Source organism: Candoia aspera, chromosome 8, assembly GCF_035149785.1.
Source record: "Candoia aspera isolate rCanAsp1 chromosome 8, rCanAsp1.hap2, whole genome shotgun sequence".
Classification (NCBI taxonomy): domain Eukaryota; kingdom Metazoa; phylum Chordata; class Lepidosauria; order Squamata; family Boidae; genus Candoia; species Candoia aspera.
Window position 1 is genome coordinate 78,707,305 of NC_086160.1, and position 13,978 is coordinate 78,721,282.

General features: G+C 46.8%; 1 protein-coding gene across 1 annotated transcript in view; it reads right to left on the minus strand.

Moving 5' to 3' along the window:
* The window catches only part of LOC134502423 (maestro heat-like repeat family member 5), a 94,525-nt gene that overhangs the window by 65,443 nt on the left and 15,104 nt on the right, over positions 1–13,978 (minus strand). Inside the window, exon 9 of the mRNA XM_063310763.1 lies at positions 5,080–5,196. Coding sequence (XP_063166833.1) covers positions 5,080–5,196 — 117 coding nt within the window. The remainder of the gene's footprint in view (positions 1–5,079; positions 5,197–13,978) is intronic.

Genomic DNA, 13,978 nt, shown 5'->3' on the forward strand with positions numbered 1-13,978 from the left:
AATGTAATTCTTCAAATGAAGAAAAATGGATTGACAAGCAATTTGGAAGTCAAGGACTGTGGTAAGACTGATGCAAGGCACAAAACCTGCATGCAAGGAAAGGCCACTAGGCCTGCAATTTCAGAACAAAGCACCAGGCGCTCCAAGCAGCCCTTGGAGCTAATTCACACCGAGCTGTGTGTGGCCAATTCAGGCATCTGTTGGGGACAACAGATGGGAAGTAGCAATGACAGCTATCTACCTACAAAGTAGATTACCAACAAAAGGAACAGAGCCAAATAAAAATCCTCTAACCAATAGCACTGCAGAAGGGGGAGGTGATGATGACTTGTCCAAGTACCTTACCCAGTGTTTCCAGATGCAGTGAGCAGGCATACCCAGAGAGGAGATTGAGACAGAGACCCCACCTCGCTCAGATGATGAGGAACCAGGAGGAACAGAAGGGGCAGAGATGCAGTACGATCCAGACCTGAGTTCTGTTCTGGACCTGAGACGCTCATCGTGAGCCAGCAAGGGAGTTCCAGCTAAGTGACTGTCCTACCTTGCAGGGGTGGCATTGCCAAAAGAGCCTGCATCATGGAAGGACGTGCAGCAGCTGCCACCAGCTGAAGCAAGTAAGTGGAGGAAAGTAGCACAAGAGGAGTTTGAGGATCTGCAACACAACAACACCTGGACACTCACAAAGTTACCTGTTGACAAAAAGTCAATTGGTTGCAAATGGGTCTTTAAGGCCAAACAGAATGAGAAGGGAGAAGTCCAAAGATACAAAGCTAGACTGGTAGCCAAGGGCTATTCACAAAAGTATGGGGAAGATTATGACCAAACTTTTGTACCTGTTGTGATCCACACAACAATTTGACTTCTTTTAAGTCTAGCTGCAAGCAGAAACATGCAAGTGGAACATATAGACATTAAGACAGTGTTCTTGCATGGAGAAATTCAGGAGGAGTTGTACATGCAACAACCTGAAGGGTTCACTGATCCAAAGAACTGGCATTTTGTGTGTAAGCTTCAGAAGGGGATCTACAGTATGGGCTGAAACAAGCAGCCAGGGCCTGGAATGTGAAATTAAACCAGATGCTAATAAAGCAAGGTTTCACGCAAGGCAAAGCCGATCCCTGCCTTTACACATGAGACAAGAATGGCAGAGATGTGTTCATTCTGACATTTGTGGACAATTTGATTCTCTGTTATGAGGATCAAAGGGACATTAATGAAATTGTATCCAATTTGAACATGGAAGTAGAGGTGAAATGCCTTGGGAAGGTGAACTACTACCTGGAGATACAAATTGACAGAGAAGAGGATGGTGTGAGGTTTGGGTCTGAGTCTGACTCTGAAAATGAAACCTTTCTTGAGCAAACAGGGAAAAATGAAACTTATCCAGAGAGATTTGGGGAAAAAGAAACCACGAGTGACTCAACAGAGCAGGAGAAATTGCAGATGTTGATTGGACAAACTGGACAAATTGGAGGGAGATTTGAAGCCTCCAATCAGTGCTCGAGAGAGGAGAGCAGAGAAGCTTGTGAAGGAAAAAGCAGCCCGATTGGCTGCTAAAGGAAAATGGCATGAAAAGGAGTGAATAAAAAGGCACCTGTGCCAAGAGCAAGCTGCCGGAGACAACCGATCCTTTGAGCTCATAGCCTCTGTGGAAGAGTCCTTACTGGAGTCAGAAGCCTCCTCTGTAGCCATTATGGAATCAGAGCCAGCTTCTCCTACTGTCATGGATCTGCTCCCTCTACATGTCACTCCGATCGAGTCCAGCCTTGCCCATCCAGCAGATCACAGCCTCACATCCAATTCCGAGCCTTGCCTTGCTGCTCCAGCCAAGTTCGGTCCTGCTTCCAGTGCCAAGCCTTGTTTTGTCGCTCCAGCCAAGTCCTGTTGTGTTTCTAGCTCCAAGCCTTGCCTTGCTGCTCCTGTTTGGTCCAGTCTTGCTTCCAGTTTCAAGCCTAGTTTTGCTGCTACAGCCACAACCAGCTTTGCCTCCATTTCCAAGCCTTGACTCGTCGTTCCAGCCAAGCCCAGCTCTGCTTCGAGTTCCACATCTAGCTTTGCCGTTCCAGCCAAGTCCGGTCTTGCCTCCAGATCCAAGCCTTGCCTTGTTGTTCCAGCCAAGCCCAGCTCCACTTCAAATTCCATGCCTTGCCTTGTTGTTCCAGTCGAGTCCGGCCTTCCCTTAGTTCCGAGCCTTGCCTTGTTGATTCGATCAAGCCTTGCCTGGACTCCATGTCAAACCCAAGCCTCACATCTCAAGTCTGCTCCTTGCCACTGTGATAGCCACGCTGGGTCTGGCTGCCTCCTTGAGGGGTCTAGCCGAGTTCTGCCTAGCTGTTTTGCCTAGATCTCCTGCTGTTCCTGATCCTGCAGTTTTGCCTTGTTTTCCTCCACTGCCTGAGTGGACTTGACTGATCTGCATTGCCTAATTTACTAAGGACTTTATTGTTGTAAATAGTTATTTGTAATAAAGGATTTAAAAGTAATTCTGCCTGGCCGCCTCATAGTCTGAACAGGACAGATGGAAGTTTTCTCCTTAGTCAGAGGCAAAAGATTCTAGAGTTATTGGAGAGCCTGGGGCTGGAAGAAGCAAACACAGTACCAACTGCAATGGAAACAGACTTTCACAAAGTAAAGGACACTAGTGAACTGTTGCCTCAGAACAATGGCTACAGAGAGGCCATTGGGAAGCTGTTCTATCTGTCAACCACAACAAGGCCAGATATTTTGACTGCAATAGGGATCCTCTGCAGAAAGACAAGTGGACCCACCTAAAGGGACTAGACAGGCCTTAAGCAGGTGGCAAGATACCTGAAGGGGACTGCAGACCTGAAGCTTAAGCTGCCAGCAACTGATTCTCCTGAACTAGTGGGGTACTCCAATGCAGATTGGGCAGAGAATGCAACTGATCATAAATCCACTAGTGGGAATGTGTGTTTGTTTGGGGGAGGGGCTGTGGGCTGGGCTAGTCAGAAGCAGACTATATTGGCATGTTCAACTACTGAAGTGGAGTATGTCTCAGCAGCTGAGACATGTACAGAGGTATAACAGCTCAAGTATTTACTTGATGATCTGCGGGTCAGTGTTCCTGCTCCAATAAGAGTCTTTGAGGACAACCAAAGTTGTATAAGACTCTAGCAAAGAAGGTGGGAGGGCAGACTAAGCACATGGATGTTTGTTACCATGTGATTAGAGAGGCACAGGAGACAGGACTAATAAATTTGGAGTACTGTCCCTCAGAGAGCATGATCACAGAAATCCTGACAAAGCCACTTGCAAAGGGCATCTATCAAGGCCTATGAAGTGAGTTAAGTCTTGTGTAGGAATGATGCATGTATGATTTGAGAAGGGGTGTTGGAGGTCCTGGCAAATTGGCATGCCTCATTAGCATGTAAATGAGTTTGTCCCATGATGCAACACTCCGTGCTTCTTGAGGAAGCTGTTTGTTGTCCCTCCCACTTCCTCTTTCTTCCTCCTTCCACTGTCTGAGAGGGAGCATGCAGCCGAAGCTCCCTTGGCCACATGCATGGGCCTAGGAAAAGAAGGATATCCCCCTTTTTCTCCACACAGCCCTTAGCATCAATGAGGGCTAAGTGTAAATTAAGTTTAGGGACAAAAGAAGAATAAAGATTTTATCTTTTTTGAATGGAAATGTAACTAGACCAAGAATAAAACCAGTAAGACTCTTTTTACTTACTTTTTGAACTGGTACCAAACACTGGGGGTGCCTTCCCCAACAATGGCCCACCCTCTGGCCCCTGGCATGACACCCCTGACCCATCACCACCTGAATAGGATAACCTGCTCTAATCCCCCCAGATTATATATGTTAATTTCAGCAAATTATATATTAATTTCTCAATACAGAAATGAGATGAGGTTAATGAGGCAAAACTTATGACAAATCAGTGCTAACTTACTAAAATGTTTACAAATGCTTACAAATTTTTGCTTTAGAAACTTCCTAATTATCAATTTCATATTGAATGGTTGTAGTCACTTCAATTCTCCTTCCCCCCTTTCTGAAGAGAGGGATAACATCCACTGGTCATCTAGAATGTCACTTGGTCTCTAGGATTATGAAACTAATACATAAGGGTCTGGCCAGGCCATCAGTGAGTTCCTTCATTGTCCTAGGATGCAATTCATCTGGTCTTGGAAACTGAATCCAAAGCCAATAGATATTCCTTGTTTCTAACAGACTCCCCATTGACTCCTGTCCCTTCATTCAGCTTTTCACATTTGCCTGGTGGAATACAGACTCTCTAGCTGAAGAGGGTTGAGCTGAATCAGGAGTTCCACCTTTTGTTACCTGTTAGCATTTGCTTTCTTTACCTAGCAGCAGGTATATTAGTATTTGAAGAATTCTTTTTGTTGCTTTGTTTTTGTTCTTTGCTGACTTCAGCTCATTTTGCCTTTCTGACACTACGTCAACAATTCTGAGCTGTCTCTGTATATTCTTCTCTGGTGACTCTTTCTCTTGAGGGAGATGTGGTATTGTTTTGTTTTCAGATTTTCACTTCCATTTCCCCATTTTCTCCTTCCAAGAAATCCCACTCATCATTGCTCTGAGCTAATTAACATCCACTTTTTGAAGCCCCAAATATACAGTAAGTTCAGTTGCATTCAGCTTTCCTTACAATGAAGAACTCCAGCATGACAGAGTCACATTTCCCCTACCTCTGCTTCCATGGCTAATTCTTCCCCACTGGGTGACTCAAAAACAAGAGACTTGTAAGGTTTTCTATAGACTCAAGGAGGCACTCCTTTTCTCTTGTGCTCTTGGAACCACCTGGGCCTATTGATCATGTTCAAACTCTTCACTGTGACTCTCAAATGCACGCAACTTTAAGAAAGATGGTCACTGGTCCTAGAAGAGGCATCATGCTAGGGAGTTTCTATGCTCTGGGACAGCCCTCTGGCAGCCTCCCACCTCAGCCTTTGCTTTCTCCTTCAGAGAGTCTTCCGGTTCCTCCTACAATAATCTCCTGAACTGTTTTGTTTCTCCCTTCTTTCCAGCCTAGATGCAGAAGGAGATTGAGGGTGGTAATTTGCCTGCCCTTTGAATAATTGCCACCTCACCTTTGCCTCCAGGGGTCCTTGCTGACACATGGCCAAGATAGTAAAGAGCTGGTCCTGGATTAGCTGAGAGTCGTCTGAGGCACGCAGGATGGCTCCGCAGTATTGATACAGGAAGATCTGCACAAGGAAGAAATGAGTAGCGGTCCAACACAGCAGGGAAACTGGGACAAGCTTCCACACAAAAGTGTGTGTGTGTGTGTGTTTGTACCCCATATTGTTCCAGTTTCTGTTTGTGGTGTCATCTTTAGCATAACATTTATTTCCAAAACATTAAGCACTTCTAATCCAACACTGCCAGCTATTCCACATAACACTTTTCTTCTGTGCCCAGTATATTCTAGGAGCGTTCAGACCAAAACGGAATCGAGAAGAATTATGACTTCCCTTGACACCACACCATTGCTATGGCAGTCTAGGATTCCATCTGCACTTTTCCCCTTTCTTTTGCAGCTGCATCACACTGTTGTCTCCTAGTTCCTTTTTGCGTGTACTGCTGCCAAATAGGTTTTCCTCACATCTTATACTCATGCTTTTGGTTTTTCTTACTGAAATGTAGGACCATGGGATTGGTCCTGTTGAAATAAATCTTGCAGCTTTCTCCCCACTGTTGCATTGCACTGTTGAATCTTGATACAACTCTCTAAGGTGTTTGCTACCCCCTTGCCTGCTCATGCTGTGTTGTGTATGATTAGGCAATCATATTTTCTAACCTCTCCTGGGAACCATTTATCACAGGGTCTAGAAGACAGCTCAGTGGATATAAAAAGTCTACGCAGCTTTTAGGGCAAAAAAAATAAAAGTTTTTTATTTTTATTTTTTTTGCCCTAAAAGATTTCAGTTTGTTTTTCAATTGAATTATACATCTTATATGTTATATTAAAGGTGGAAAAAATTCTGAAGTGATTTATTTTGGTCTGATTTTTTTTACATCTCAAAAACCTGGCATTTTAACAGGGGTGTGTAGACTTTTTATATCCACTGTAGCACTTGACCCATTCCTCCACTTTGTGACTTAGTCACTGACATATGTTGATTTGATATGTTTGTTCAACCAGACCTGTATCCATGAAATGATAGCATAGTTCAGCCCACATTTCATCATCTTCTCTACTAGAACCACGTGGAAAACCTTATCAAATGCTTTGCTAAAATCAAGGTACACTATATCCACCACATTCCCCTGGTCAACTAAACTGGTCATGCTATCAAAAAGGAGATCTGGTTGGTTTAGTATGATTTCTTCTTGCTGACCTCATTCTGGCTCCTGCCAAAGAATGTATTCTTTTCTAAATGCTCACAGACCTACTGCTTAATAGCATTCAATAGCCCAGGGCTAGCCTATCTACCATCCTGTCACGCGAGCTTGCAGACGTACACACTATTCTTTTGCAACTGATAATAGAAATGAAAAGAAGAAATAACCTATTTTCTCATAGGTGGTAATTTCCCTATAGGAAAAAAAAGGGGGGGGGTTTGCTGCTATGCTGGCAAGAGGGAGGAGAGAATGGGAGACTCAAGGAGGGATGGCTGACAAGCCAAAATGGACTCTAGACAGCATTGACTGTTAAAGGCTTGTTAGCTTCAGGAAACCCTGGGACAAAACTCTTGAAGTGAAGCTGGGTGAAGATCTGGAAAAAAACCTGCTGAAGAAAGAGGAAGAAAGGGATCAAAGGATCAGTCTACCCAATGAAAATAGCTTCTGTGAGATGTTGAAGCTGAAGATCCCACCATGAGAGAAAGTGCCAGCTTTTATAGTTATATTTATAGTTATCCCCTTACTTAACTCTAAGTAGGAATCTAGAAATGCCAATGTTTACATATAGGCTGTAGACTGCACATACAATGAAGAGATGGTTAACTCTGATGGTATCTGATTGAAAGATTCCATCAATGCTGCCTCTGAAAAATTCTGCAAATTACTTGGGAAGATAGGCAGACTGTCAGGATATTGGAAGAAGCGAAGACCACCTGCATTGAAACAATGATCATCCAACATCAACTTCGCTGGTCATGTTGTTTGAATGCCTGATCATCGTCTTCCAAAGCAGCTACTTGACTCCCAACTTAAGAACAGAAAACGGAATATTGGTGGACAGCAAAAGAGATTCAAAGAAGTTCTCAAAGCTAATTTTAAAAAGTTTAATATCAGCACTGAGAACTGGGAAGTCCTAACTCATGAGCATTTAAATTGGAGGTCAGCCCTTATTAAAGGCGCTATGGACTTTGAAGAAGCACGGGTGCAGGGTGAAAGGGAGAAGCGAGCAAGAGGAAGGCACGTCAAACAAATCCTCACCGTGACCATCTTCCACCTGGAAACTTATGCCCTCATTGTGGGAGGTTGTGCAGATCCAGAATTGGCCTTTACAGCCACTTACAGATTCACCGTTAAGATTTTAATCCTGGAAGACAATCTTACTTGGCTATGAGTAATCACCAACACACACACACACACACACACAGAGTTAACTCTGAAATGTTTGACCAGCTGCACATACATTAAGCGATCGGTATATTGCTTTGCCACTGTTTATCAGAAAGGCAGATGTGGAAGGTAGGAGAATGGGGAAAGAAATCCCATTAGCTATTTTTAGCCACTGTAATTAATACTGCCTGAATACCTGTGAACAAAACTAGTAACTGGCCTTATGATGTTAATAAAAGAGAGAGGAAAAAAAACACAAGTTGGTGTATTATGGGCTGTGGGTTGGATCAGATTCATTGGCAAAGTTGGGGGCAGAGGTGGAATCTGACCAATCACACAGCACAAACCTGTGAATGACATCTGGAGCCTCAGGAAAGGCCCTGACCCAAAGTTTTTAAAAGAGATTAGCTGACATGCTAACATCGCAAGCGATGGTCAAGCCAAAAAAACAAGGTGGCCCTCCCTATGCTAGTGGGTCAGACAAAGAAAACTGAACCCGGGGGTGGGGGGGTGGGCAGAAGGGAAAGTCCTTTATCACAGCAGAGGTGGAAGATGAGTGGCCCTTGGCAACAGACCCAAGGCTGTCAGACCACTTCCACAATTGGGATTCAGACTATATTCTCATCATTGCCAGAAGTGGAGGAATAGATAAAAAAAAAGAAAAGAAAGAAAGTTGGGACAGCAATAAGATGAAAAAAAACCTAGCTGAGCATAGACTTGACCAGAAAGGCAAGAAAGGGATTTGCAATATCATGCTTAGCTAGAGAAGCAGTGAAAAAAAGAACACAGAATAAAATCCCCATGCCTCCGCTGGCTGCATGAGTAGAGCAAGCAACCATAAGCCAAACCTGGGAATTTTGTAACAAAGATCCAAATAGCCAGTTTGGTCTAGTGGTTAAGGTGCTGGGCTAGAAACCAGGAGACTGTATGTTCTAGTCCCACCTTAGGCATGAAAGCCAGCTGGTGACTTTGGACCAGTCCCTCTCTCTCAGCCCAACTCACCTCACAGGATTGCTGTTGTGGGGAAAATAGGAGGAGGAAAGAGTATGAGGTATATTCCCCACCTTGGGTTATTTATAAAAATGATAAAGGTGGGATAAAAATCAATCAATCAATCAACCAATCTGAATAAGAAAGCTACCACACAAAAGAAACTAGGCTTGCAAGCATTGCCAAAACCAATCAAAAGAAAAAGGAAGATAAAAGGAGGGGTGGACCCACAGCTAGGAGGAAATAGTAGGATAGTAGAATAGATCTCCTCAAAAGTGAACTATCTTCAAATCAGGAGCTTTTGCAGGAGGGATCAACCATGTCAAAATGGTGGGCATGACAGAGCAATTAAGCCCCATCCCTTTTTAAAATGAATTGCATGCATTACACATGTGTAAAAAAGGGGCAGGGCTTTGATTGCACCAGTTGTGCCCACTGTTTTGGCACTGTTGACCCCCACCCTGCAGATGCCCTACTTCAAATGGATCTAAGCAGAATAATTGACAGAAGGAGGGAGTGGCCATGCAAGGTAGGTAAAAAGATGGTAAGGGAGCGGCTGGCAACCCTAAACAAGTTTAAATTTCCAGGACATCCAATTTCTTGAAGGACATTGCAGACGTCACCTCAGATCTCTGGGATCTTTGAGAAATCATAGGTGGGTGTAGTGCCAGAGGATTGGAGAGGGGGAACTGCTGTGGGGGAAAGAAGTAGACTTGAGGTATAATAACTTGGTCAGCTTACTGTCAATAACAGGAAAACATTATTAAGCAGTTTGTGAGCATTCAGAAAAGAATGCATTACTTGGCAGGAAGCACCAAGGGTTCATCAAATGCCAAACCAACCTACTCTCTTTTTTTTGATAGTGTGTCCAGTTTAGTGAACTTTGTGGATCTGATTTTGCAAATCATTATATAGAGTCTCTTATGGGATTCTGATACAGAAGATGGCAAAATATAGGCTAGGCTTTGCACAATCATTATATGGATGGATGACTGATAGGACAATTGTACTCAACAAGTATATGTCAATCATTCCATGTCAAGCTTGGGGGCAACAGCAATTGGCAAACTACAGGGCTCTGTTTTAGGTCTTGTGCTATTCAACATATCAATAAATTATCACATTTTCAGGTCATACTTTAGAGGACATTATCAAGATTCAGAATCACTTTGGCAAACTGGAATATCAGGCCAACTTTCTGCAAGGATAATGTCATGATCGCCGTTGCAATGTTTGCGACATCGTAACGGCTCGCATGACAAAGCGCGGAGGCGTGTCAATGACTGGAGAGGTGCGGGCGATAAACCGGACAAAGAAGGTAATGGGTTTGGGAGATCTACAAGGTCTCATCGCCCGCTAATCGACCATTGACACCATTGTCAAAGAAATGATCAGGGCGAGGTTCGGAAGGGCGCGTCCCGGCGCTTTCGAGGAAATCGCCCGGTAATGGACCATTACCTCTCAGGAAGATAAACGGGGCGATGCCCGGGGCGAATGGGGCTGGACGACCTTGCACCTAGCAAGCCTGGATGACCTGTCACTCCGTGAAACTCGTGGGGCACACCCGGGGAGTGTGGGGGTGGAGCGCTGTTGGCGCGAGACTATTTAATTCAACTTTTGGTGTGCTTCCCTCACTCTCAGCTTTCTACTGGTGTGCATTCTATTCTAAATAAAAGCCAGAGCTTAAACTTGCTTTAGAGTCTGAGTCTTTTATTTAGTCTTAGGCATTCCTTACATAAAGCTGAGAGTCTTTCAAGAACGAACCTCGCCAGCCTCTACCAGAAAATTTTTTCTTGCGAGAGAAGCAGCTGGCGATGACTGAACCGGGGACGAGCTTGGAGTCAGCGCTTCAGAGCGGAGACGCGAAGGACTCATCGTGAGGGGGGGAGGCGACCAGACAGCTTCTGGAATCGGCACTCCCAAGATGGGACACGAGCCCCCTCCCTACCCACACTGCACCCCAGTTTGGAGCCTGGAGCCCCAGCACGGAGGGCCCCGATAGAAGGGGGAGTCGGGAGTCAACAACACTTCAGGTGGGACGTCATCACAGACCCCCGGCCGGGGACATCCCATACCACTTGGAGACTCCAATACCCCCAGATGCCCGAGAGGGAATTCGCAGGACTGCCGATCGGGCCACAACCGGCAGCACCGAGGATGGATGATCCCATCACACCAGACAGGATCAGGGCTCTGGAATCCAAGGTGCAATCATTAGAGCACCTGCTGCAATCCCTGTCAACTGTGGTGAGTGAACTTACGAAGAGTGCTGCCGCGCAGGGTGCAGGGAGGGATCTCGGCATCCCACCCACCCTATCGCTGACCCCGAGAGGAAGGGGTCAGGCACGAGACTTGCTCCCAGGGCCCTGTGGTTTTATTCCAGTGGGGGTCACCCCTACTCACACACAGGTTGGGGTTTCTCCAGTTGGTGGGATTGCTAAAGACTTTCCAGTAAAATTTGATGGCGACCCCACGAACCTGTCATTCTTTTTAACTAACGCAACAAACTACATCCAGCTATACGGACATTGTTTTGCATTGGAAGGGGCTAAAATCTCGGCTATTGCCACTAAACTTAAGGGTAGAGCCGTGGACTGGTACGTACAAATGTCAGAGTCCAGAGCCCCAGCCCTGGCTACCGTCCACACCTTCCTGACCGCCTTGAAGCGGTACTTTGAAGACCCCTTGGCGAAGGAGAGGGCTAAAGGCACGCTGAAAGAACTTAATCAGGGGCAGAAATCGGTTGCGGATTACGCCCTAGAATTTAAGGTCCTGGCAGGGAAGGTACCTGAATGGTCGGAGGCCACCTTGATTGACATGTTTAAGGATGGCCTCAATTGAGAGGTGTTGCAATGGGCACTGTACAGAGATGATCCAGACTCACTGCATGACTGGATCTGTCTTGCCGGGAAGGCTGAACATGCCCAGCGCACCTTCATGCTAGCGGCTAAGAGGGACAGGCTTCCTCCCAGCAGGAAAGGGCCAATGCCACAGTCGGGCCCGACATGGGATGCCGAAAGACAACGTCGCTTTGCCTGTGGGCAATGCATCAAGTGCAGTAAGGCTGGTCACCGTGCGGCGGAATGCCACAAGGCTAGAACGGCGGATCGCCCACCTAGACCGATGCAGAAGGCTCCACAGAAACTGCCCACCCCCCCCAATGGCTGACAGCGGCACTAGCGACCCAGGACAAAGAAGAGGACATCTACCTCGCGGAGGACAGGTTGGCTGCCCTGAAGCAGGCGGTGGAAAACACCTTCCACCTGTCCTAAACAGTGCTGCTGGACAGGTGGTGGAGAATGGGCGTGATAACACCAGGGTGAGTGCAGACTGTCCCATCCTGGCCATAACAATTGAACTGAGCTACTGCTCCAAGACCACCGAAGTCGGGGCTTGGGTGGACTCCGGGTGTTCCAGATGCCTAATCCACCCCAACCTAGTCGCTGTACTAAATTTACCCTGTTTCCCGCTCCCGAAGCCACTGATCTCCCAGCAACTTGATGGTTCCATGGCGGGGGGTGGGCCGGCCACCCAGGGTACAGGGAACGTTACCCTACAAATGGGCATGTGCAGGGAAACCATAGAATTCATGGTCACCCTGGTGGGCAAGCCTATAGTGGTTCTGGGAATCCCCTGGCTAACTCGCCACAATCCCTACATTAACTGGAGGACCCGTACGATAATGTTTGAGGATGGGTTCTACCAAGCACCTGCCAAGGGGAAATCCCTTACTTTGACTGTCGGGAGGGCGGAGATTGTTGACCCTCAAGTTCACGCTTCCCCCATAGAGGGGTTGCCGGAACAATACATGAACTTCGCGGACGTCTTCGGGGAGGAAGAGGTGGACCAGTTACCCCCCCATCGCAAGACGGACTGTGCCATCGAACTGCTCCCTCATGTCCCATTGCCTAAGCCAAAGATTTACCCAATGACACAAAAGGAATTGGGGGCATTGAGGGACTTCCTTGATAAAAACCTCGCACGGGGCTTCATCGAACCGGCAAACTCGCCAGTTGGAGCGCCCGTTCTGTTCCGCGAAAAGAAGGATGGTACCCTAAGACTGTGTACAGACTATCGCGGGTTAAATTCAGCTTCCTTGTCAAACAAGTACCCCCTCCCCCTCGTGAAAGACATGTTGGCACACTTGTCGACTGGAAAGGTTTTTTCCAAACTTGACCTCCGCAAGGCGTATTACCGCATTCGCATCAGGGAGGGGGACGAATGGAAAACAGCTTTTAACTGTCCCTTGGGCTCCTTCCAGTATAAGGTACTGCCGTTTGGTCTTGCAGGAGCCCCGGGGGTTTTCATGCAACTAATTAATGAGGTTCTGCATGACCATTTGTTTAAAGGGGTACTGGTTTATCTGGACGATGTCCTGATATACTCCAAAACTGAGAAAGAACACAAAAGATTGGTAAGACAGGTTCTCACCAAGCTCCGGCATGCTAAACTTTATGCTAAGCTTTCCAAGTGCGAATTCCACAAGTTGTGCCTGGATTACTTAGGCTACAGGATTTCACATAAGGGCATCGAAATGGATCCTGCTAAGGTTCAGGCTGTTTTGAGCTGGGAACACCCGCGCACCCAGCGCCAGCTCCAAAGTTTCCTGCGATTCGCAAATTTCTACAGATCCTTCGCAAAAGGGTTCGCAGAAATTGCCCTGCCCTTGACTGATTTGTTGCAGACCAAAGACTTCGGGGAGACACGCAAGGTAAAAAACCCAGGGGCCATGCTCAATTGGACTCCCGCCTGTCAGGCTGCTTTCGACCGGTTGAAAGCTCTCTTTACAGCGGAACCAATTCTATCACATCCCGACCCCGAATGGCCTTTTGTCATTCAGGCTGATGCCTCTGATTTTTCAATTGGGGCTATCCTATTGCAAAAGGATTCTGCCGGACTCTTGAAGCCCTGTGCCTATCTCTCCTGGAAATTTTCCGAGACGGAAAGGCACTGGCATGTCTGGGAAAAAGGCATTTGCAGTAAAAGCAGCACTGGAGGCTTGGCGTCACCTTTTAGAAGGGGTGACTTGCCCTTTTGAGGTCTGGACAGACCACTGCAACCTCGAGGCACTTCGCATGCCCAGGCGCCTCAGCCCTAAGCAGATTCTCTGGGCTCAATTTTTCAGCCGTTTTAACTTTCAGCTGAAGTTTATTCCAGGGAAGAAGAATTTTTTGGTAGATGCACTTTACCGACTGCCCCAGGATGCGGAGCCTGTCTCTGATGTCGTGGGGACTGTGCTCTCGGAGTCGCAATTGGGTTTGGCTGCTGTCACCCGGAGCCGTGCTTGGGAACAGCCCCTCCCCTGTGAACGACTCTGGCACAGCCCGCCCCAGGCCGCAGACAACCACAGATGCCGGGTGGGTTGCGTGCAGATTTTGCCCTCGCATTAAAATCTGATCCCTGGCTCCTTGCTAACCCTGACAAGGTCTCCATGGAAGAAGACCACACCTGGGTGGAGGGTCGTTTATACATCCCTGACTCGCAATG